Source organism: Peromyscus californicus, unplaced genomic scaffold (genome assembly GCF_007827085.1).
Source record: "Peromyscus californicus insignis strain IS unplaced genomic scaffold, ASM782708v3 Scaffold_12__1_contigs__length_115047231, whole genome shotgun sequence".
Taxonomy (NCBI): Eukaryota; Metazoa; Chordata; class Mammalia; order Rodentia; family Cricetidae; genus Peromyscus; species Peromyscus californicus.
Window position 1 is genome coordinate 44,742,751 of NW_026294413.1, and position 24,478 is coordinate 44,767,228.

General features: G+C 42.8%; 1 protein-coding gene across 3 annotated transcripts in view; it reads right to left on the reverse strand.

The window, feature by feature from the left end:
- The window catches only part of Vwa8 (von Willebrand factor A domain containing 8), a 411,314-nt gene that overhangs the window by 72,470 nt on the left and 314,366 nt on the right, over nucleotides 1–24,478 (reverse strand). For all 3 annotated transcript variants that reach the window (XM_052732663.1, XM_052732664.1, XM_052732662.1), the window contains 8 exons: nucleotides 23,824–23,934; nucleotides 22,599–22,663; nucleotides 22,052–22,177; nucleotides 19,985–20,094; nucleotides 19,207–19,361; nucleotides 14,807–15,002; nucleotides 8,796–8,877; nucleotides 4,529–4,733 (listed from right to left, as the gene is read on the reverse strand). In XM_052732663.1, coding sequence (XP_052588623.1) covers nucleotides 4,529–4,733; nucleotides 8,796–8,877; nucleotides 14,807–15,002; nucleotides 19,207–19,361; nucleotides 19,985–20,094; nucleotides 22,052–22,177; nucleotides 22,599–22,663; nucleotides 23,824–23,934 — 1,050 coding nt within the window. The remainder of the gene's footprint in view (nucleotides 1–4,528; nucleotides 4,734–8,795; nucleotides 8,878–14,806; nucleotides 15,003–19,206; nucleotides 19,362–19,984; nucleotides 20,095–22,051; nucleotides 22,178–22,598; nucleotides 22,664–23,823; nucleotides 23,935–24,478) is intronic.

A 24,478-nucleotide genomic window follows, 5' to 3' on the forward strand; every position in this document is an offset into this window, starting at 1 on the left:
AGGAGGTGTGGCTTTGTTGGAGGAGGTGTGTCACTGGGGCTAGGCTTTGAAGTTTCAAAAGCTTCCCGCCATCCCCAGGGCTTTCTGCCTCCTCCTTGCAGCTTGAGATGTGAGCTCTCAGCTGTTCCTGCCACCATGCCTTCACTCAGCACCATGGACTCCAGCCCTCTGGAACCATAAGCCCAATTAAACACTTGATTTTATAAGTTGCCTTGGTGGTGGCGTTTTATCACAGGAATAAAAATGCACCTATGTACAATAAACTACATGTATTCACAGTCCTGGAATGTTTTCTTCAAAGGAACAAGGGTGCTTTCATGTCACTCAGTTCTCTTTTGTTTGCACTTCTTTCCATACATCTCTCTCTGTCTAAACACTGACCATGTGCTGAGCAGAGTCCTAACTGCAAGGACATGTGGGTTCTAGTCCCACACTGTGATCCAGAGCATTCTATCCATTTACAAGTTGATGGTTAAGTGAACACTCTGCAAAAGGCACAGAGACAGAGATTCTGCCAGTACCATGTGGAGATCAGCTTTCTGATTTGTCTGCTATAATTAGGAAATGACATTTGAAAGCTATAATTGTTCAACCTTTCCTTATGAGAACAGTCACTGACATGTTTGTGGTTGATATATTGTGCACCCCAACAAATTTATCTGGGGGTCAGAGACCAGAACAGCCACTACATTAAACATAGAGGTTAGGCAGTGGTAGCATATGCCTTTAATCCTAGCATTCCAGAGGCAGAGATCCTGTGAGTTCAAAGCCACACTGGAAACAGCCAGGCATGGTGGCACACACCTTTAATGCTAGGACTTAAGATCTCATGTCTTGCTTGGGAAAGATACAGGCCTTTAATCCCAGGAAGTGATGGCAGGAAGCTAGAAAGGTATATAAGGCGTGAGGACCAGGAACTAGAGGCTTTTTAGGCTTTTAAGATTTTAGGCTTTCAGCAGCAGTTCAACTGAGATCCATTCAGGTGAGGACTCAGAAGCTTTCAGTCTGAGTGGAAACAGAATCGGCTGAGGAGTTGGTGAGGTAAGGTTGGCTGTGGCGTGTTCTGTCTCTCTGATTTCTCAGCTATCACCCCAATATCTGGCTCCAGGTTTTTTATTAATAAGACCTTCTAAGATTTGTCTTACACAGCTTTGCAGAGATGACAATTTGATTTTTGAGGAAAATGGTGGTGTATATTTAATAGAATTGTTTGGAGGAATAAAAATGTAATAAAATAAAAAAAATAAGCAACATTGTGATATACAACTAGATGAATTCTGGCTTATAATTAACCAGTGCTTCTGAAAATACAGTCTAAAAGTAATAACTGTGGATCCTAGGGTCTACAGATGTAGTAATACTTTGAATTTATTGTTACAGTTGTTCATTATAGGAAAACACATGTTCTTGTCGGTGTCAAATGAATGAACATATGCTACATGGAGAGTTCAGTAAGTACTTCCTCGGGTTCTCATTTGAAAATACAGCAAATAATTCATTAACAAAAGTTCAACTAAGTATGGCTCCATGCTAATGCTGCTGGAGGACAGCAGGAGGCGAGGCGGCAAATACCCCAAGGACAGGTAGCTTACTGTCTGTGTGTCAAGGACAGTCCCTCAGCTATACACAGAAGAACCAGGGAAAGACGGAGAGGACAGCTTGACAGGTTGTTTTCCAGGCCTTCACTGCTGACCTAAGGAGTATCCACTACCCAACACGAACCACACAAGGGACAGTGGAAATCTCCCAAGCTGACTTTCCAAGTGCTGGGGTGCAAAGGTGAGCTGTCACTTCAGGAATGTGTGTAGTACACCTAATGGCCACTAGATGGAGATCGGATCACTCCACCAGAGTCAGGGAAAGCTGCTGGCATCCAGGAACGCAAGTAGGCCATCAAGAACTAGGTATCTCTTGAGACTATATAGAGATACCTCACTTCCTTGTCCTCGGCTGGGGGGTGGGGGGCTGGTCACAGAGTAGCTGGAGTAGTTCAGAAGGGGTTGGGGAGTGTCAGGACTTGGGTTTTCTACGCTATGTGACACAAGGAGAGAAGTGACAATCGTGAAGTCCAGGCATCTGCTGTTACTAGAGTAAGCAGAGTGGTGATCTGTGTGCAAAGATTTGGAATTTTTAAAAAGTACCAAGTTCCTGAAATTCAATAAAATATTTTTATTAATTAAAAAAAAAAAAAAAAGAACTAGGTATCTCTCCCCACTACTTCTGTAAGAGGGATTTTCCAAGCTCCAAAAATAAGGAGCAGAACCCTTCTGAGTGAAGAGTCCACAAATGGGGCGGCTTGATGGTTGACCTGGAAAGGGATTGTAGAAGACAAGTATGGCCTCTTATTATTGGCAAAAACGCCTATTAGATTTGGGCCTAAATAGTCTGCTGTCTCACTGTTTACCAAGAGATGTGACCAGAAGCTCAAATAATGGCAGACTATTTGAGTGTCCAAGCATGCATGCTTAACATCAACTGTACGGACCAAGGAATAGTAGAGGTAAAAGAAGCATGCAGACTAAATCTATTTTTTTCAAATCAAAATACCATTTAATTCTGATTTATATTACTTTATTACTAAGTTTGTCCTGGTTCTGCTATCTGAACTTTGAGCTGAGGACATAAAGCTACACTTTTCTGAGAAAACATTTTGATCATAGGAATAATATTGGTTATTCTTGAGATAATTTTGCTCCTTTCTGGCTTAACTATTTAGTGTCAGTTACCAGTGTCATTTTGTTCAGACAAGTTAGAGCATGAAGGAAGATGTGCGTTGTCCTGCACCTGTTACTAAAAGGGAGGCTGGAAAAGCAAAGAGCTGCAATATATTCAGAAAAGCCCTGGGAAGAAAAAACTACATGATTAAGACATGAATAGGGGTTAATGTTTTAACCAGCCAAGACCCACTTTTAAACTGTAAGTAATTTAGGCCACCAATATTTTCTTTCCCTCCCTCCATCCCTCCTTTTTGTCTTCATTTTTTGAGACAGGGTCTCTCTTTGTAGCCCTGGCTGTCCTGGAACTCACTCTGTAGACCAGGCTGGCCTCGAACTCAGAGATCTGCCCGTCTCTGCCTCCTGAGAACTGGGATTAAAGGCTCCTTTTTCTTTCCCTTTTGGACTTTTGAGACAGGTCTTGCTGTGGAGCCTGGACTGTCCTAGACCTCACTATACAGTTCCAGCTGGTCTTGAATTCACAATTGTCCTACCTTCCACCACAAGTGCTAGGTTACAGACATGCACCACTACACTCAGCTGGACTACACATCTTGACCACAGGTAAAGCATGGTCTTTGATCTCCACATTATATGAGAAATTCAAAGAGAGCATACTGGAAGTTTGAACACAATAGTATTTACTGCTAGGCACCAACGAAAATACAAGAGTGAAAGTTCAAACAGAGGGGAACTAACATCGAGAATAATTCTGAACAGAACTACAGGTAACTCTAATCAAGCATAGCATCAATCTGCTGCTACAATAGAGCTGCTTACTTATCGACATCATTTTAGAGCAATGTATTTGCTTCAACTCAATTTAATTAAATTAATATATTTATGTCTCTTCAAAAGTATTGAAAGTCACTAGCCTATTTCAGGTTGAGATTTTCAAAACATTCCTGCAGGCTCTTAAAAATCTAAAAGAAAGATGTAGTATTCACCCATAAATATACTTACATCTCTTTTAGGGAAATCACATAAAATAGTAATTATTAAACAATTATTGATGGAATAGTAAGTGGAAATGTCTTACCTTGTTGATGGCTGTTTGCAGAGTGATGGGGCTGGTAGCAACTTACCTTGTTATTAATTAATTAACCAACCAATTAATTTTGGAGCCTACCTTTCTTTTTGCTACACAACAGTGATATGTAACAAGAAAAGATGTGTTGTGAAGATTAGAACCAATTGCAAGTCGATCCTGTTCAGTTCGCTCTAGCATACATGAGTCTGTAGCTTTCTTTGTTTCTCTAGTTGGCTCCAGACAGCACCAGGAATAGCTCTAAGTGCTTCACCTCCGCAGCTGGGGGCTTCCTTACCTTCCCAACGGCTGCCCTTGTCTCTCCCAGAGTCGCACCTGCTCACAGTGCCTGCACTGTCTGCAAATAGGTGCGTACACACTCTACTGGAGGTACGCCTCGCTGACTCCAGTCTAGAGCTTTGGACCTTGGAAGAATCTGCTCTACACGACATCCTAGTGGTTTCTTTCCCAGGCAGCATGCACAGATGTCAGCAACCATGCTGATACAAGAAAGAAAAGATGCAGAAAACCAGAGATGCTTACGGCTAAGAAGTACAAGTTGATTGTATTTGTATGTTGTGATGTTGGGAAACTGTACATTTAAACATTGGCAGGGAACTAAGACATAGTCTTACTTTGCCACTCTCAAGAGTCTTCTTCCATTAGGAGTCTAAAAATAATTTTAGCCATTTAAGCAACTATTGGAGTGGCTGAGCACGAAGTCTCCTTGATAGTGGCATTTAAAACTAAATTAATTTGTGAGAAGAAAGGTCAGTTCAAGTGATACCTGCACAGGTTTGTCACTGTCTTGTCCAATCATGTTTCTCCACTCCATGAGCGATTGCTGCAGACGTTCAAGTCCGGTTTCCCAGAGCCGGACACAGCCTCCCATGTCAACAGTCACAATGCCACTTTTGTCCCACTCAGCCAGCAGGGCATCTGTGTCCGAGATAGCAGATATCCAGGCGGTGTACGGCGAGAGAGACTCCGCACTGAAAAAGGGGTCCAGAGAAAAGGTCAGAAACCAGGCAAAGCAGGCAGGTGACAGCTGAAAACGGCAATGCCACCCCATCCCCACCCAAGTATGTGCCTTCAGCTTTGCTGAGCTGTGGCCTTCCTCTCCCCTGAGGGTTGCTGAGGTCTGCTCTTAGCCATCTCACAGCACCAGAAAATCCCAAAGACACGTGCAGTGAGGGCAGGCGAACGACTCAGTTTAGGGGCTGAGAGACGGCTCAGTGGGTAAAGCACCTGCTCTGCAGACATGGGGACAGAAGGGACTTCAGTGAGTCGGGGTGGCTGCCTGCCTGTAATTCCAGCCGCAGAGGATATGTGAGTCCATGGAGGGACGTGGGGCTTACCAGTAGAGCACTGCATGTTCAACCGCCCAGCACCACCACAAAATAAAAACCAAATTCAAATCTATGACATAAAACCTTGAAGAAAAAAATGCATCCATTTTGGCTCTGCAGTTACGCGACTTTATTATGTTTTTATAATTTGAAGTTAGCTATTTTGGTGTTTGGATGAGAAGGGCCCCATAGGCTGCTATGTTTGAATGCCTGGTCCCAGTTAGAGGAACTCTTTGGGAAGGATTAGGAGGTGTGGCCTTGTTGGAGGGGGTGTGTTACTGGGGGTGGGCTTTGAGGTTTCAAAGCCCAAGCCAAGACCAGCCTCACTCTCTCTGCCTCCTGCCTGTAAAAGAGGATGCCAGCTCTCAGCTGATGCTTCAGTGCTATGCCTGCCATCATGCCCTCTGCCACGGTGATCAAAGACTGACCCTGTAAAACTGAAAGCAAGCTCCCAATTGAATACTTCCTTTCAAATGTCGCCTTGGTCATGGTGTTTCATCACAGCAGTAACACAGTAATTAAGAAAGGCATCATGTAGAACATTCCTGATGTTCAGCAGAAATTTAACTATCCAACACACACACACACACACACACACACACACACACACACACACACACACACACACACACACACACACCAATCACCACCTTAAGTTTAGATGACTCATTCTTCTCTAATGTGTGCCAAATATAGCACTGGCTAATTTCAACAGAAAATCAGGATATAAGGACAATGATCTAAACTGTGTGCCATGTGAAATGTGCTGCAAGTATAAAATATGTACTGAGATTTGAAAGACCTAGAAAAAATGGATTTTTTTTGAGACAGAGTCTCACTATGTACCCCTGAAACTTACAGAGATCCATTTGCCTCTCTTTCTGAGTGCTGGGATTAAAGACATACACCGTCATGTCAGCCTACATTAAAATTTTTATACTGAACATATCTCAAAAAGATACTAGTTTAAATAAAATATATCATTAAAGTTAATTTTACCTGGTTCTTTTTTTTTCTCTCCCTGGTAATGGGAGCAAACCCTGGGCATGGCACATTGCTGGGCACATGCTCTCCCTCTGAGTGCACCCAGGATGCCCTTTTCATGTTCTTTCTGCAGCTCTAGGAAATACTACTTGGATGGGTTACACTGTGCTTCTATCACATAGCTTCAGTCTAAAGGGATGAGTGTGTACCCGCTGGCACTTGCTGTACACTCAGCTGCCCTTCCAGGAGGTATTTTCCTGGTGAGGAGAAGTAGCTCATATAGAATGTAAAGAACAAGATACAAACAGCTTAGGAGAGATATTGGAAAAATGACCAGTGCTTCAGAAATGCTAACAGTAGTTATGCTGATTCCTGACAATGTGACACAAGCCTAGACATATTTGGGAAAAGAAACCTTGAGAAAGCTGCTTCCACCAGACTGCCTTTAGGCAAATCTGCAGGGCATTTTGTTGATTCAGGATGGATATGGGGTGGGAGGAAGTAGCCATTGTGAGCAAAGCCTCCCCTAGGCCGGTGCTTCTGGATTATATACAAAAGTAGGTTGAGCAAGCCCTGGGGAGCAAGCCAGTAAGCAGCATTCCTTCATGGATTCTGCTTCAGTTCCTGCTTCCAGGTTCGTGCCCTGACTTCCCCAGTGAGAGTGTGGGCCTGAGAATCCAGGGATTTGCTTTTGGACTTGGTATTTATCACAGCAATACAAACCCCAACTAAGACGCCACAGGATGTTCTTTGCTTTGATTCTTGAACTAATTGCATATTTTAAGGAATGTATAGCTAGGATGGAATAAGACATTTCCTTAAATGATTCAAAGACATCTCCCATGAAATCAACATATTAAGGTAGTCTAAGAAGCCATATGTATTAGAGAAAGTACATTTACCTCTCAGAATAATGATTTAATTTTTCATAGCTTTAAAGTCTGATTACAGGTCACGAGAAATGAGGCTGTTGTTATGCCCAGATTGGGACCCCAAAGATAACCACCACAGACCTTAGGTTCAGAATGCAATAGCATGGTTTATTTCTGTTTGTTTACAAGCCGCGGGCAGGGAAGCTCGATCCAAAGCACTCACTCGTAGTAACTGTGAGGCCAGGAGGAACTTGCTTTTTCTTTGTGTGGCTAGCTTTTTAAAGGCAAAATCCACAAGCCCTTCAGGGGGGTTGGGGGAGTTTTGCACGGGTGCAACTCGGATTGGTTTATTTTTATCTCTGTTCTCTTTTCATTGGGTGAGGGTATGTAACCTTTGAATTTACTGGTTGGTGGTTACAATTTATTACTTTGGGGGCAGTCCAGCACAAGTCCCAGGCTTTGTCCTTGAGCCACCATGGGGGCTGGCTGGCCAAGCACATTAAGTTGGTGAGGGGCCCCAGACAGTAAACATCTGGCTGAACTTTGAGCAGTCTTTTGTTCATGGCCCTCCCAGAAACTGCTTGCTCAAGTCTCAGGAAACTGAAATTGAGGCCTGATCTCTGAAAGAAGACTGAGCAGCCTGTTATGGCATCTGCTTGGTCCTTTCACTGTTACTGAGGTTTTTTGCATTGCCATGCCTAGCTGCTTTCTTCTGGGACTTGGAGGAGGGTGAAGAGACATGGTGTGTTGCTGCTGCACTAGGTAGCCTACAGGTTCTGCTGGGCCTGGCCTCCCTCAAATACTAGATAGTTCTCCAGGCTCCTCTGACTGGGACTTCAGGCAGGGCTCTACCCACTGTGCTGTGAAGGGTTCAGTCACGTGTGACAAGGCACTCCAGAGGAGGAAATATGATCTTAATCTAGATTAAAGTAGAGTGGAAAGATTAACAGTGGTTCTCAACCTGTGGGTCGCTACCCCAAGGGCTGCATATCAGCTATTTACATTACAATTCATAGCAGTAGCAAAATAATAGTTATGAAGTAGCAATGGAATAATTTTATGGTTGGGAATCACCACAACATGAGGAACTGTAGTAAAGGGTCACAGCATTAGGAAGGTTGAGAACCACCGGGTTAGAAGGAGGAGGCTTTGGGCTGGTGGTAAGCCAAAGACAAAAGAAGAATGTAATCACAGCAGACCAAGGGAGGTGCAGCCTCAGCCGGAAAACAGGAGATGAGGCATGGCCTTAGGGCTGCAGGGGAGCACATCTATGTTCTCACAGCAGAGAGCAGTCTCCATGTCTGCTCAGACCACACGTTTCGCTGCTTTAAAGGCTTTGCTGCCATTCCTGGACAATCACAGAAGCAGTGACTGGTAACAAGGTCCACCCTAAATGTCTGGGAATTGTTCATCAACAAGACGGACATGACTGCAAAGGACAGAATCATATTCAGAAACAATGTAACACTAATGCTATAGAAATACCTTGGGCATCTTGAATCATCTATTTCAGGAAACGAGTTCAGCTAATGAGTACCAAAATTAAAATTCCTGCAATACTCACAGTATCGTTCCTGGTACAGAAAGTGAAAATGAGAACAGACCAGAGGCCGAGGAACTCATGCCTGCACACTGAATTTAAAAACATTTGAATGTTTTTCCAAAACGAAAATAAAGATGTCACTAACACATGCAGAAGAATGGTGAGATACAAACCAACTGTGGGTGGAGGGGGAGAGAACTCGCTACTCCGAGAAGCAGGACCCATGCATTTATTCAGAGTACACAGGAAGAGCTCGCTCGTTTCCATACAACAGACCACGGTAAGAAAAGAAGTGACATGGATTACCTGGGGACAGGGATGTATCGGAGTTTCTTTGCTTGAAGATCAGTAACCTCTATGTAGCCAGCTGTCTGTGGTGGGGTAACACCTGCAAATAAGTCACGACACAAGGCAAGTGTTAAAGGGGTGCTAATACCAAAGTGGCCCCAAGAATGCTTGAATGTTGCTAACATGGAATGAAATTCTCAGGAGAGAGTGGAACTCTGGGAACTGCTTGGCAAGGAACTGGGCGTGTCTAGACAGTGAAAGGCTCAGGATAGCAGCAGAAAAAGCAGTATGAGGTCTTTCCAACTCTGGGGTTGGCCTTCCAGCAAATTCCAGAACTTGATGACTACTCTTCCTTGGCCCAAGTGCCACCGTCACCCTCAACACACGAGCTGGCCCACTGTGTGCAGGACTTCCAGTGAGTCTGGGTGGTTCTCTGACTGCAACATCCTGTCTGCTTCCAGTTCAAGTGATGTGGAAGCTGAGCCTGAGAGCTAATGTAACCACGGGACTTTAGGCAATTCAGCTAGAGAGCAGGCATCCAAAAGGAAGGCCTCCTCATCCTAAAACTTCTACCCTACCTACCGTCCTTCCATACAGCTCCTGCTTGACAGCCCCAGTGAGCAAAGCCTTGACTGTCCAGACATCCCAAGAGCACAATGAAGCAACACTCGCTGGCACTGAACCAAACTCACATGTAACACACACATGGTTTCAAAGATTTCTGTCTGTCTGCCTAACTACATGTCTTCTGTCTATCTTCCCGTCTTCCATCATTTTTATTACAGTCTGGCTTAGAATAAATGCCCAGAGGTCCACATTGTGTCCACTGCGTGTGGTCAACAAAAAACAGTTCATGTCTGCAGTTGAAGGACAAAAACAAATGAATAAACAACAACAACAACATATCAACCAACCAAACAGGCCATCTAACAGACTCAGGTTGAAGGAGTTTTCTCAACTACTCAGTGCACCCCTATGTACTCATCTAAACTACTCAGGGTATCCCTATGCCCTCAGCAGAAGTGTATGGCATTCTCTTTGCCGTAGACATGCTACCAGCAGGGCAGAGCTCACACTCTGCTGTAGACATGCTACCAGCATGGCGGGGCTCACACTCTGCTGTAGACATGCTACCAGCAGGGCGGGGCTCACACTCTGTTGTAGACATGCTACCAGCAGGGCGGGGCTCACACTCTGCTGTAGACATGCTACCAGCAGGGCAGGGCTCACTTTTTAGGAACACACAGCATGAAGAACAAAGTTCCTCCTTTTGCCTCTTTTCCTTTTTGAGCCATTGTGGACCTCTGGGGACTTGGAAACAAATTCCAGAGTGGGAACCGTAGCTCTGGAGCCAGGTGTGAGAGACCGGAGGGGGATGGGGGTGGCAGGTAGTGCAGGGGGTGGGGCTCAGGCAAAAGACTCAAGAGGAAGGGAAGAGGCTGGTCAGGGAGAGGAGGGCCAAGGAAAGGGGTTAGGGTGCAATCTGGCCACCCGGCTGAACCAGTTGTCCCCAGATGGCCATGTGCACAAGAGGGACACGCTTATTGAAAGTCACACTCCGTCTACCTTGCACTTCTGTGGAATAAGGCCCATCTCTGATTAAGTTGTGTGCACCGTATATCATTTCTGACAACTTCTGCTGCTAACATCTAGCTATAGTGAGGTGGATTTATATTTGGTCTATAAATACGTATTTATAGACCATGATTTCTTTTTTTTTTTTCTAAGAAGGACAAGCTATTGAAGCTAGAGCTGCCCATGTAACTACCCTAAGCATTTTGGCTTGTCACTTACGGACATTTTAAAAGCACGCAGCCTAAGTTGAGACACTGATATGGCGCTTTCAGACCACTGTGAGAACGGCATGTCTACTCGCTTAAATCTTTTTTCTACATCATCCTTTCTTTTTGTTCACTATAAAATTAATTCCAAAATACAGAGGAGGAGAAAAAGGTAGTGATGGCTGTGTCTACTTCAATAAGGAGAAAGCACCCACTGATCTGATATTAAGACATTTTCACGCACCAGCAAAGGGACCTCGTGGCTACACAGCGGCAGTGCCGCGGCCACAGTAAGCACTTAAAAAGAATCAAGAGTAAAGTTTACTGATCTAAAAATAAATCAGAAGACAAAAATATTTACAGAAAGAGCCTTATGGTTATCCTTGAATGGAATTCATGGATGAATTAAGGAAGCGTAACTGTGGCCAGGTTTCTCTCCAAACAGCCTTATCCATCCATTTTAAATGTGTCCATCCTTAAGAGGATGGAGGCTCAGTACATTTCCACCGTGGCTACAGCCCAGGTGGATTTCAAAGATAGGTACAAACTGTATTTAGGGATTAGTCACACACCATTAAGGGAAATCATTGGTGCAGTGTTTATCACAGAGGTCCCATGGACAGTGGAGAGTTTATATGCACAGGGCCAAAGTTAGGGGCAGGAATAAAAACTGTCAGGTAAAACAACCAGGGGAGTCTGCAAAGGCAAACGAGGTTACTTTACACACTCATTTCTTTTGGAAACGTAATTGATGCACACCCACTGGCCACTAGGGTTAAGGCTCTTCCATCTGTTTCCACATATTAAAAGTTTTGTGTGCTGTAGTGGAAAGGTTCACTGAATGTTTTCCAGTAACCTTTTTCATGAACATGTATGAGTGTGAGCATGTTCATGTGAGCGTGTATGCACAGATGCCTGTGTGCATTGGAGGTCAGAAGGCAACCTTGGGTGTTGTTGCTCTCATGAGCCTGTCCCCCTTGTTTTTTGAGAAAGGGTCTCTTATTGGCTAGGGTTCATCAGTTTGGCCAGGCTGACTGGCTGGCGAGCCCAGGGATCTGCCTTTCTCTACCTGCCCTTGTGCTGGGATTACGAGCATGCGCCACCATGCTTGGCTTTTCTATGTGGGTTCTGAAGCCCAACTAAGTCACCATATCTGCATAGCAAGAGCTTGACTGGCTGAACCATCCTTCCCAGGCCTCCAGGAGCCTCCTTTATGCTGATGGAACAAGAACTTGAGACATGTCCTCCTTCAATACACCAACAGACTCTCGGTCTATGCCCAGGAGACAGAGTACTCACTCACAATACCACGACGTGTAATGGAGGACAACCCTTAAAAGTGAACTTGCGAAGAAATGGTTACTAAACTGGGGCACACGAAGCAGTGACAATCACAGGGGAGCTTCAGATTGGCAACGATAGTTTCTCAACTTGACCAAGGGGATCTACTGAGCTTCTTCCTTTTGAATCTTGTCCAAATGGGTCCTGAATGGCCCTGACTCAAGCCTCTGTGTTTTTCTCTTATATCATCTTGCAAACAAACAAACAAACAAACAAACAAAGCCAGCGACAATTAACTCAAAATGGACCATAAATCTAAATAGACAACCCAAAGTACACAATTTCCCAGAGGAAAGAGGACATCTGCCCTTCATTACAACAGCAGAAAATATAGGAAGTAGATATCTACACTGGACTTGTTTTCAGGACATATAAAGAACACATAAAACTCTGGACATACATGAAAAAAAAAAAAGATCGTCATTGGGTGGTAAAAAACAAAAACTAAAACCATACAGAGGGTCAACAAGAAGGCACTTCTTGCCATGCCTGAAAACCTGAACTCAATTTCCAGAATCTGTGGTGGAAGGGTCTCCAGAGCCACGTGGTGGGAGGACAAATTCCTGTAAGTTGTCTTCTGATCACCACATGCACACCAAGGCAAACACATGCCTCCCTACACACACTACCCAAAGATACAAGCAGTTTTAAAAGCCAATATGAGAATGACTATCCAAGTATCACAGGGATGAAAAATCGGCAGCACCAAGTCCCGGCAACGATGTGGATCAATGGGAGGAGCTCTCACTTACTGCTGAGAGAAATGCAAATGGGCCTGGCCAGCTCAGAAAATCATTCAGCAGTTTTACCATATGACATAAAAAAAATGCCATTCCTAAGATTCATCCAAGTAAAAAACTCATGCACAAATGTTCATAGAGGCCTTATTCATTCTTTCATAAACTGGAAACAATCTAAGTTTCTATCAATTTATGAATGGATACACAAATAGTAGCATACTCACATGACAGTGGTCTCAACATATAACAGACTACTACACTCAAATAGACACAGTGTACTGGCAATGTATTGGCTAGTTTCTTGTCTACTAGGGTCACCTTGGAAGAGGGAACCTCAATTTAGAAAATGCCTCTATCTGTTGGCCTGTGAGAAATCCTCTGGGACATTTTCTTGAGTAATGATTGATGTGGAAGGTTCCAGTGTACTGTGGACAGTGCCACTCCTGAGCAGATGGTCCTATTGTATACATGAATAAGCCATGGGTGAACAAGCTAGTAAACAGCACTCTTTCATGGCCTCCGCATCAGGTTCCTGCCTTGGTTTCCCTTCACGCTGGCCTATAAGCCGTAAGGTGAAATAAACCATTTCTTCCCCTAGTTGTTTTGGTCATGATGTTTTATCACAGCAACAGAAAGCCAAACTATGACAGACACACAACATAGGAGATTCTCAAAGACATTACTAAGTAAAAGAAACCAGATTCAAAAGACTACATTTGTATGAATCCATTAGTATAGCATCCTGTTAAGGGCAAATCTGTAAGAATAGAAATTAGATTAGTTGGGGCTGGAGGTAGCTGGAGGGGTTGACTATTGACACAGGACGCTTTGTGGGCCAGGAAGACTTTTCTTTCCCAATTGTGATGATGGCTAAGCAACTATTTGTATTCATCAAATGTATAAAACAACACAGTAAAAACAGTGAACCATATTGTCTTTATTCAGAACAAATGCAAACATTAAATCTATCACTCTGATAAAAGAAAGCTATAAGGGCAAAACGGAAGCAGTAGTTCTGACAGGGCCATGGCAGCACTTGAGGTGTGTCCTGGGTGGGATGTGGGATGCTGGTAATAGAACATACCAAGCACTACTGAGGTTGTACCAAAGGGACAGGTGGACTAGTGAGGGTTGTACATGGATGGTGAGGAGGAGGTGTATCCGGGGGAGTCCCGAGTTTCTGGGTGGAGGGAAGAACTGTGCTGTGGTATAGAACACTGTGTAGTTCCTGGAACGTCTACCAAGCTCCCACATTTCTCACTTGGCCCCCCTTTCCTGTCGTAATTCTTTATTTCATTACCTCTCACACATCTTTCAGGAGTCACTTAAATGTCAGCAGCCTGGGCCATAAGCCTCTCCTGTGTTTCTACATCACCTTGTGAACATTCCCACCCTGCCATGTGCTATGATACTCAGCAGCTGTCACATCACTCAGCTGCCTCTTCTGTTATGCGAAGGATTTTAAGGAAATGTTGACTATTTTCCACTAGTTTCGGTTTGGAAAGAACAAATTCTAAGTATAATGATTTAAATCGGACTTTCAAACTCAGTAACAGACATAACACACTTAGCATTATATCTATAAGGGCCGCACTGATACAATGAACATGGGTACAGGACAACACAAGTACTAACATGCAAATGACTGCGCTCATAATTAAAGGCTAGGATGAATGCCAGGATGGTCGGTAAGAAGAGTTCTAGAATTGGTCCTGGGAGACCTTGGCCCAAATCTGCACTCAGGCCACTGGTGGGTGATTGGCTCAGATGTTCTCTCCCTATACCAGAGTTTGCACACAAATAAAAACAAAGATGAAACTAATAGTAAGGTGGAGTTTGAAGATGAGCGGACTGCCACAAGAAGTGACTGGTACTACGCTTTTTATGCAGTCATCCACGTGAGGTGACTTGGAGAGCTCTCAGAAGCCGAGTTCTAAGTTAGTCACAGTACAGACTGCAGTGTGAACAAAGGCCAACTTTACCTGCAGAGCCCACAAGTAGCAACCATGTGGAGATGTCTACAGGCTTTCAACACGCAGAGGGGTTCTTAGCTACATGTGTCGGGATGGCTAACACTTGCAAGGAAAAAATAACAATGACAAACTAAACAATCCCTGCAAAAGCGAGCTACCTTCAACCATTTTGGCAAGCTGAAATGGCTGCTCACCCTTTGGGAAGATGTCTTTCAGAGGGACTTCTCCTGCAGGCAGAATCCTGACCACCTGGTTAGTGTGTGTGAGAGTCACACAGTTCTTGTGCCTTGGGGTAACATTGGTCCGTTTCCCTCCATAGATTCCTCTATTGGTGACACTTGGTTTTTCCAAAGATGAAGACCTCTTCCATGAATAAACTTCAGTGGGTGACTGAAAAAAATATAAAGAAAAAGAAAAGAGAAGAAAAAGGAGAAACAGTGCTAAAATTACACCTATTACATTCATCACCATGCTTAGGTTATTGGCCCTTTAAGGTAGTACCAGTGGTAACTTATGATTTATGGGTATAAAATTAAAATATTGCCTAATCTTTTTTTAACATGGCACAGGAGATGTGTGCTTTACCAATAACTGTAATTGTCTATGCAAGTACAAAAAATTTAAGTTAATTTTTTAATTTTTAAGTGAATTAAATTGAAAAGAGGAAATACAGCAGTGTAGTTATTTTAAAAATAATACAACTCAAGCAGGACGGATCAGTCGGTAAAGGAGGTTGTTGCCAAGCCTGACGACTCGAGTTTGATCTTTGGGACTCTCAGGATGTAAGGAAAGAACAGACTCCTAAAAGTTGTCCTATGATGTCCACATACCACAAGGGGTGTGGTTACACACGTACACACACACACACACACACACCCTAAATGTAATTAAATAAAATCACAGTACTAACACCTATGCCTCTACTATTCTCATAAAGTAAAATATGCTGGGTGGGACTTTTGAGCCCCTGGAGTGTCCCTCCTGGTCATGTCTCTGCCTTGTCCAGATTTAGCTATTCTGGGATTTTGTGGGTTTTCCCCTCGTTGTTTTACTTGATGCATTCATCCTTCCCCATCTTTGCCTTCTGTTTTCTCCAAGCTGTTACAGCTACATTTAAGTCTGGAACTCCTAAGGAGTTTACTGTCATTCCCACGTGTGCGGCCGGGACTCAGGTTTACTTTTCTCGTGTGGACTGCTTACTGTCCAAACACCACTTACTCGCCACCATGAAGCACAGTTCCACGTACGCACCTGTTTCTGGACACCGCATTCTAGTCTACTGTGTACTTTATATCCTGGGCCAAGACAGACTCTCAGCCTGGGCGAACTGCTTCCTACAGCCTTGAAAGGGGGCCGGCAAGGCATCTGTGCTCTGCTGCTGTTTGTTCCTGCAATTCATAAGACTACAAGAGATGCACTGCCTCTGCAGCCTCCTTGGTACTCGGTACTCGATACTCAGTACTCCGTACTCAGTACTCCGTACTCACCACTGTCGATGTGCTTATTTTAATGGCTATGGAGTAGCATCTCTTCACAGCTTCAAGTTTCTTACTAATGGGTAATGGCTCTGGGAATCCTTCATATACTTACTTGCTACCCCTATATCCTCTTTGACCAAGTACATTTCACAATTTTGCCCATTATTTTACCATTAATTTTATTTTTTTGTCTACCTAAATATATTGAAAACTATAACATAAATATATGAAATTCCAACTCAACATCTACAGGGTCATTCTTTACAGGATTTCAATTCCCTTTCCTGACTATGAGAAATCTAATTTCTTTATCCTGAATATATCATTCAACTATCTTTGATCTAGTTCACTATCTCCACAGTATTTAATTTCTTCCTCAAGGCCATGGTATGTGGCCAGTCTCCCGCCTCCACCAGTAGACTTATCCCTGAGGCCAATGCCCTTCTTCCTGCTTGGGTCCCAGGAGCCCACACTGGGATACACCCATCCCTCCTGTCCTTACTTGGGTCTTCCATTCCCAGATCAGCCACCCCTTTCCAGGGACACTGGAGTCATCAGGGACACCCGGGACATGGTGACCCCTTGTCCACCAGAGCTGTCCTTACCCTACTTAGATCTGCCTTTGATACTTCACACTAGCTTACTGTTTGGAGATGTTAAGAACTGGTTGTGTTCTTAGTGCTGAATTTTATGGATCTTTGTTTTTGATTTTTGAGACAGTATTTCTCTGTATAACAGCCCTGGATTCCTGGAACTTGCTTTGTAGACCATGCTGGCCTCGAACTCACAGAGATCCACCTGCCTCTGCCTCCTGAGTGCTGGGATTAAAGGTGTGCACTACCATGCCCAGCTTGAACTTTATGTTTCTCAAATATTCTGGATACAAGCCTAGTGTTAGAGATGTAGTTTGCAATACTTTTTCTCAGCCTGTAGACTGTCTTGTCATTCTTTTAACAGTGTCTTTTATAGGGCTAAGTTTTATGTTTTGTGGCAGTATAATTATTATTATTATTTTTTGGTCCATGTGTAAGATGGTACAGTATTTGGTTGGAGTAGTGGCAGCAGGTATTCTGGTTTTCAACTTGTGCTTGTTTTGAGGCATAGTCTTGCTAGCACAGGCTAGTCTTGAAATTACAGTTCTCCTGCCCCAGCCTCCTGAGTGCTGGGATCACAAGCATCTACCATCATACCTGCCTTCCCTGTCTTACTCTTGATGATAAAATGAATGCCCATAATATTCATCATTGATTATGATATTTCTTATAGATTTAAAAAATATCTACTTGCTGTTAGGGTAAGAAAATTACATAAGTTTATAGTAACTCATTGATTTTGATAACTGCATAAAAAGCTAATAAGGAATCCTTTTGCAGAGCCTTATGAAAACAATTCACATACAAGCAGGGAGGCAGAGTGGTACACTAAAGGTTACAGGCTAGAGGGCTGGCTAGTCACACCTGAGCTCAAGCCCTAGGTTCCTTATTACAATCTTTGTGGGAGGGATGATGAGGGGTGTAATCTCTTCCTGTCTTTCCATGTGTAAAACTCTATTGGATTATAGTAAAAATGAGCTATTAGTATGAAAAGGCTTAGAGTAGTACAGAGCATTACTGTATTGGCCTAAGAAGTATACTTGCTATGAACGCTGAACCTGACCTTTTACTTAACAAATACTAACTGGACATCTCCACCACAGTGGCTACCAAACATCCAGGGGATGGCTTTAATAAGGTTACTAACCTTATGACCCATGAAGGATTCTATAGGGCTAACATAAACAATATTCTACACTCAGCTTTTACCTTCTAGCTCTTTCATGGTAGCACTGTATTTTAACACTAATATCTTCAACCAGAGTGAAGTAGTGAGATCAGTTTTTAGACAGCTCTACCTTTACAGAAAGGCTCTACTATTTTTCTACTTAAGCAGCAAGCGTGGCAGAAAGCATACCAATATGGCTCTATCACTCCCATCATAGCTGCTGTAGACACCATACTGCAACAACACACCGCATTTTCAATTACATAATGTAGGAGCAAATGATTTTTACCTGATAATTAGTAAAGCATATGGCAAAGTCCTAAGCCACATATTATCCACTCAGTTTTGGACTTCAAATGCCTTATATCCCAAAGTCTTCTCCACTTGTTAATTAAACTAAAAATTGGAAGCATGTGATATTGTTGCATCAAGCAGAACCCGTATTTTTATCTTTAACTGATTCTATCAGCTCCTTCCATGGAGCCACAAAGGGAGTTATGTAAGTTAAATGTTTAATCACATCTTGAGCTACATATATTTTGGACTATTGTGGGGGCACACAGAGGTTTCCTAGTAGAGATCTGAGCTTGCTTTACTCAGCAGGGCTGCACTGGGGCATGGCTGGACCACGTGTATGGTTATCAGGTGCTTGGAAAGGTCTGCACTTGGCTGTGTGAGGGGGAGGTCATTCTGCACCACCCCTTGGCATTCCTATAAAAAGCCCTTTAGTAGAGACAGGAGGGACAGGAGGATATTGATCCAGGTCCTCCCGAAGCCATCCTGTGTTTCTGTCTGTCTTCTCCACACTACCTTTCTATCTAAATATTTCTTATCCCTCTCTTCTCAAGAGTACCCTGGGAAAAAGTGGGAGCCAGCCTCCCACAGACTATCAGATTGCAACTTGTCCTGGAATAATCTTTCTGTTTCATCCACTACATCTCCACCAGGGGAAAATGGGTCCTACTTTTACTTAAAGCCAATTAAAAATCACTTTAAATATAAATGCTAGAAGACATGGTACTTTGATCAGTCTCAACTTGTTCCCCTTCTTAGAGTCCCTGAACACACATTAAAATGGTGTGGTAAGAAAATCACCATTGGTATGTTAAGTGCTGGGTCACATGAACTACCAGAGGCAGAGAACAACGATTTCCCTTACTAAATTATATCACATCACACTTTAAACACTATTTATAATGAAATGAAACTCTATAGGTAGACCATAGGTTTGGTGAGTGATTTCAAATGTAGCCTTGACTGAAAATGTTTACAGGAAAAGCACTCTCAGTTCCCCTCCAGACAGGCTGAGCTACACTAGGCTGAGCTGAGAAGAAATGTCAGAAGTTGGTGCTTACCATGAGATCAGGGAAGCCAACAACTACAGTAGCATAATTATTTTCATCCGAGAGAATACGGTTAGGGGAGGCGATCTTCTGACCCACAGCTGAACTTAGGTTTTCAGACGACAGCTGATCACTTGAAACACTATGAGGTATGCAGAATTCTGTTTCTGAAAAATGTCAGACACACCTTAGACATAATATAATCCTGATACGCTTCAGGAATTATTATTGCAAGATTTCATTCTCAACAACTTAAACCACAAAGGTTTAAAAATTACTTCAAATGACACTTGTCAGCTTTTGTCTGAGAAAAGTTTAATCATCAAAGTGTCTTCTCAAAATGATCACAAGCATTTCTGCAACCCCAGACTTGCCAGCCATAAATATCCTCTTAAACCAAGAGCTCCCAGTACAAAAGCTGTGACATGGACCTAACCCAGGCTGGCAAACTTATAAATGGAGCAGAAGTTCTGATGAGCTGATAGCCCATGGACAAAAAAAAAAAAGTGCCAGCCCAGGCTAGACTTGGGACCTAAGTGTCCTAAGTAGAAAACACAACAAAAAACATTGAGTAGTTAAACAAAGTTCGCACACAGTTCAAAGTGCGACTTCCTGATAAAGATTTGAAGGTGGAAGACTCTGGTCTCCTACTTCTGGTGTAGTGTGTAAGCTGTTTCATTTGGTGTAAGTATCACCCAGGCTGAGGCTCCTGTTCTCCATCAGCCTGGAGGACAGTGTGTGTACAAGCACACACCCACACAGCAGCAAGCACAGGGAATGCAGTATTTACCTTGTGTGACCCCAAATCCTGTGCTGGGCAGCTCTTCTTTCAACATATACAACTGGCAGGCCCCAGTGTCCTCAGAACCAATGTGTGCAGGCTTAGTCAAAAGATACTTCCTGTAAACAGATAAGAAGTCTAATTTAATCAAGTCTAAGTGTTTTCTTTTTCTAATCATTAGGACAGATCAAGAAAAATGAGAATTTGTTTTTTTTCTCTCTAAGCCTTTAAAGAGATAGCCTGAGCATAATTTTCACCCTTAAACATTTCATCATGAATTACCAAAAATCTTTTTGACAATACTGCAAAGAGAAATACCAAATGATAACATAGTAAATACGAAAACAAACAAACAAACAAAAAACAAAACAAAGCAAACAAACAAAAAAACATGAGCCGGGAGGTGGTGGTGCACGCCTTTAATCCCATCACTTGGGAAGCAGAGGCAGGTGGATCTCTGTGAGTTTGAGGCCAGCCTGGTCTACAAAGTGAGTTTCAGGACAGCCAAGGCTGTTACACAGAGACACTCTGTCTAGAAAAACAAAAAAACAAAAATCACATTTCCTATTCAAGACAAGCAGAGCTGTATGAAGAGGCACATCCTTAGTACTATGGAGCCCTCTATTTTTTTGTTTTTGTGGCATTTTTTTGAGACAGGGTATTGGTATCACTATATTAGCTCAGGTTGGCCATGAACTCATGATTCTCCTGCCTCCATATCCTCAGAGTGCCAGGATTTGAGGTATAAACTGCCATGCCCAGAAATGGAGCTCCCTCTTGATAAGAGTCTTACATCAGGCAGTAGATGGGAGTATTACCTCTGCTTATGACCAGCTGAGGAACAGAGTGTTTGTGACTATGATTACTTGAGTTTTTGTTTGCTTTTAAGATTTCTAAAACATAGATCTATAAGTAGCCAATACTGTTTTCTGGAAGCCAAGCTGCTTATCAGTGAAAGAGTCTGTTCTTAGCTAGAGAATGTAGCACATAAGGAAGACAGATTGGAAATTTACCAAGCATTCTTTATATGGCAGGTGCAGCATACTACCTCCCAAGGGAGCATGTGGCCCACAAAGGGAAGTAGCAGACATCACTGTAACTATAACCAGTAAGATGAAAGGAGGGAATGTCCAAGGGTGTGGGTCCTGTGACAAAAAGGCAACATCTCTAGGATGGTGCTTCTGCTTCTCAGGAGAGAGGACGAACTCAAAGTGTGCTTTGTAGTAGCTTGAGTTTGGCAAGACACAGTGACTGCTGAACGTGAGAATAGGAAAACCCCAAACACAGTGGGCCATATGCAAAGGCCATCATTTTTATCATTAATCTCCAGGTCAGACTCTGAGAAGAGACACATAATATACTTTAATTTTTTCCTGTCTGTTCTTCTAAATCTCAGTCAGAGATGCTGACAAACACAGAAACTTAAAAGCTAAGAGAGACCATGGTGAATGAGGCTGGTCTTCTGCATATTCCATAAGATAGTACACAAGAGAGGTTTACCACTGACATGAGATAGCACACAGAGAGGTTTACCACTGACATGAGATAGCACACAGAGAGGTTTACCACTGACATGAGATAGCACACAGAGAGGTTTACCACTGACATGAGCTAGTACATAAGAGAGGTTTACCACTGACATGAGCTAGTACACAAGAGAGGTTTACCACTGACATGAGCTAGTACATAAGAGAGGTTTACCACTGACATGAGCTAGTACACAAGAGAGGTTTACCACTGACATGAGCTAGTACATAAGAGAGGTTTACCACTGACATGAGCTAGTACACAAGAGAGGTTTACCACTGACATGAGCTAGTACATAAGAGAGGTTTACCATTGACATGAGCTAGTACATAAGAGAGGTTTACCACTGACATGAGATAGCACACAGAGAGGTTTACCACTGACATGAGCTAGTACATAAGAGAGGTTTACCATTGACATGAGCTAGTACACAAGAGAGGTTTACCACTGACATGAGATAGCACACAAGAGAGGTTTATCACTGACATGAGATAGCACACAGAGAGGTTTACCACTGACATGAGATAGCACACAGAGAGGTTTACCCACTGATTTGTTTTGTTCTCCACAAGAAGCCATTTGTCCTCTGCTACAAGGAAAACCGTCTTGAGGTTGATGGGAAGAGAGATGGTGTGAGTTAGTCCTTCTAAGACATCGAGGACAGTCAAGGTATTCCTGAAGAAAAGAAAATTATATGAACGGAAATGCTGAGAATAACAGCTAAACAACCGTGGCTAATCATGTTAAGATATAATTAATATACAACCCTAAAATGAACATTTACTAGAGTAAGCAATAATGAAGAAACATGGTATTTTAGAAAACTGGTGTACACAATTCTCAACATGCCAGGGTAGGCACAAAAAGAAGTAACAGGAAGTGACGCCTGCCCTGAAACAGGGGCTATGTTATGTAACCACAGCATCGTTTCTTTACTTGTTTCTCAACGTTCTACGACTTGCGAAGGGATATTTTCAGAATAAAATATTTATTACTTGGCTTGTTAGTTTTATACTAAACAAGTATAATTACAGCAGGAAACAGAATGAACAAAACAACAATTCCCGTTTAGAATCTCCTACGGTGAAGCACTTACCCTGTCTGTTTGTAGAATACCAGCCAGTTTTTGTGTGAAAATTCTTTACACATTCTGTAAGTTTCCTAACGAAAAAAACCAAACAAGTTTTTTTGTTTGTATCCACATCAATTATCCCTTCAGAACTCCTTTCATGTGTAACCCATGCAACTCTCAGAGAAGCCATTTATCCATGCCAAGATTTTCAGGGGAGCACAGCTTAAACTATATTTTACAATATAGCACACGTTCTGCATCAAAACCCTTTTAGCATTTTGGGGACTTTGTTCTGCTGTGCTGAGACTTGGACTCAGGGCCTTGTGCTTGGTAGGCAAGCAATCTATCACTAAGCTACTAACACCTCTTCAGAATAACTTTTAAATAGTGCCAAATGGGGCTGGAGAGATGGCCCAGTAGTTAAGAGCACCTGCTGCTGTTTCAGAGGACCTGGGTTCAGTTCCCAGCACTCACATGTTGGCTCACAGCCATCTGGGGATCCGACACCCTCTTCTGGCCCCTGCACCAGGTACTCACATGAAGCAGATATACATGCAGGCAAGACACCATACACATAAAAATAAAAATAAATCTTTAAAACAGTGCCAAATATTGGTTAAAAGTAAATGTGCTAATTATTGGTTAATTGTGGAACTTATGTCATAATATAATCAAACAGGAAATACTTTGTTTCTTAGCTCTTAATTCAATTATGACACTTAAAAATACTTCTTCAGTCTTTTATGAACTACGGATGCTTACTTGCAAAGCCCTTGGTAAGCTTTATTTTGTATCTAAATGGCAGAAAAAAATTTTCCTTGAGTTAGGCTACATGACTTAAGTTAGTTAATAAACTGAAACATTTATCTGATAGAGGCAAATCAGTTGCTGTACTTAAGATTTTAACATATAAATCCAAAATATAACTATGTAATTGGAAAACAATTAAGTTGACTGCATGACTAAGAATTTGCTATGACTATTACACTCAACTAGCTCTAATTTTCCTTAATAGCCCCGTCCTGCCAATCTTCACAGTAATATGCTGGGTACTAAAGGAGCCTCCTGATATTTAATTGCTCATCTAGCTATAGAGTCTTAACACGTCAAAATCTAAAATTGCTTAATGACTCTTTGGTGCCTTCTATTTTTGTTGTTGTTTGGCACTGGGAGAGACGGACAGGCATCCATTTTTGTGGTTGGGAAACCCCCAGCAATCAATCTGCCCGGCGAGTCTGGTAGTCCTTACATCGTCCTCCTTGCCCCACCAGGAAGACTTCTTGGATGCAAACTCTTCCACAGGAAGGGTGAGGTGGCGAATGGCACGTCCAGTGGTGTCTAACAAGAGGATGGCATTACTCTGGGAACAAAGAAAACAGTATGAGCTTCAAGACACGCCCCCTGCCCCCTAAAAAGCAGCAGTGACCAGGTGACCTGAGAAAGGTGGTTACTGTGACAACCAAAGGGATGACAATGATATTGAAATGTAAGATGTCATGAGGACATCCAGCGATCCTAATACAGAATATAAAGTTTGGGTTAATTTACTGACAATTTTTTAATTAGGTAAATACGTAACCTTCTCTTTGAAAGTTGTCTTAAAATCAAAGGTAGCTGCTCCGGTTTTGTTTGTTATATAGTCACAAGGAAACTGAGATTATATATGGGGTTGGAGAGATGGCTCAGCATTTAAGAACACAGGCTGCTCTCAAAGAATATCTAGATTGATTTCTAGAAAATACTTCATGGTGCACAATTGCCTGCCACTCCAGTTACAGGGGATCCACATCTGGCCTACATAACTACCAGGCGCGCACACACACACACACACACACACACACACACACACACACAGTGCACATACCTACATGCAGGAACTCAGACACACAAACAAACAGACCTTT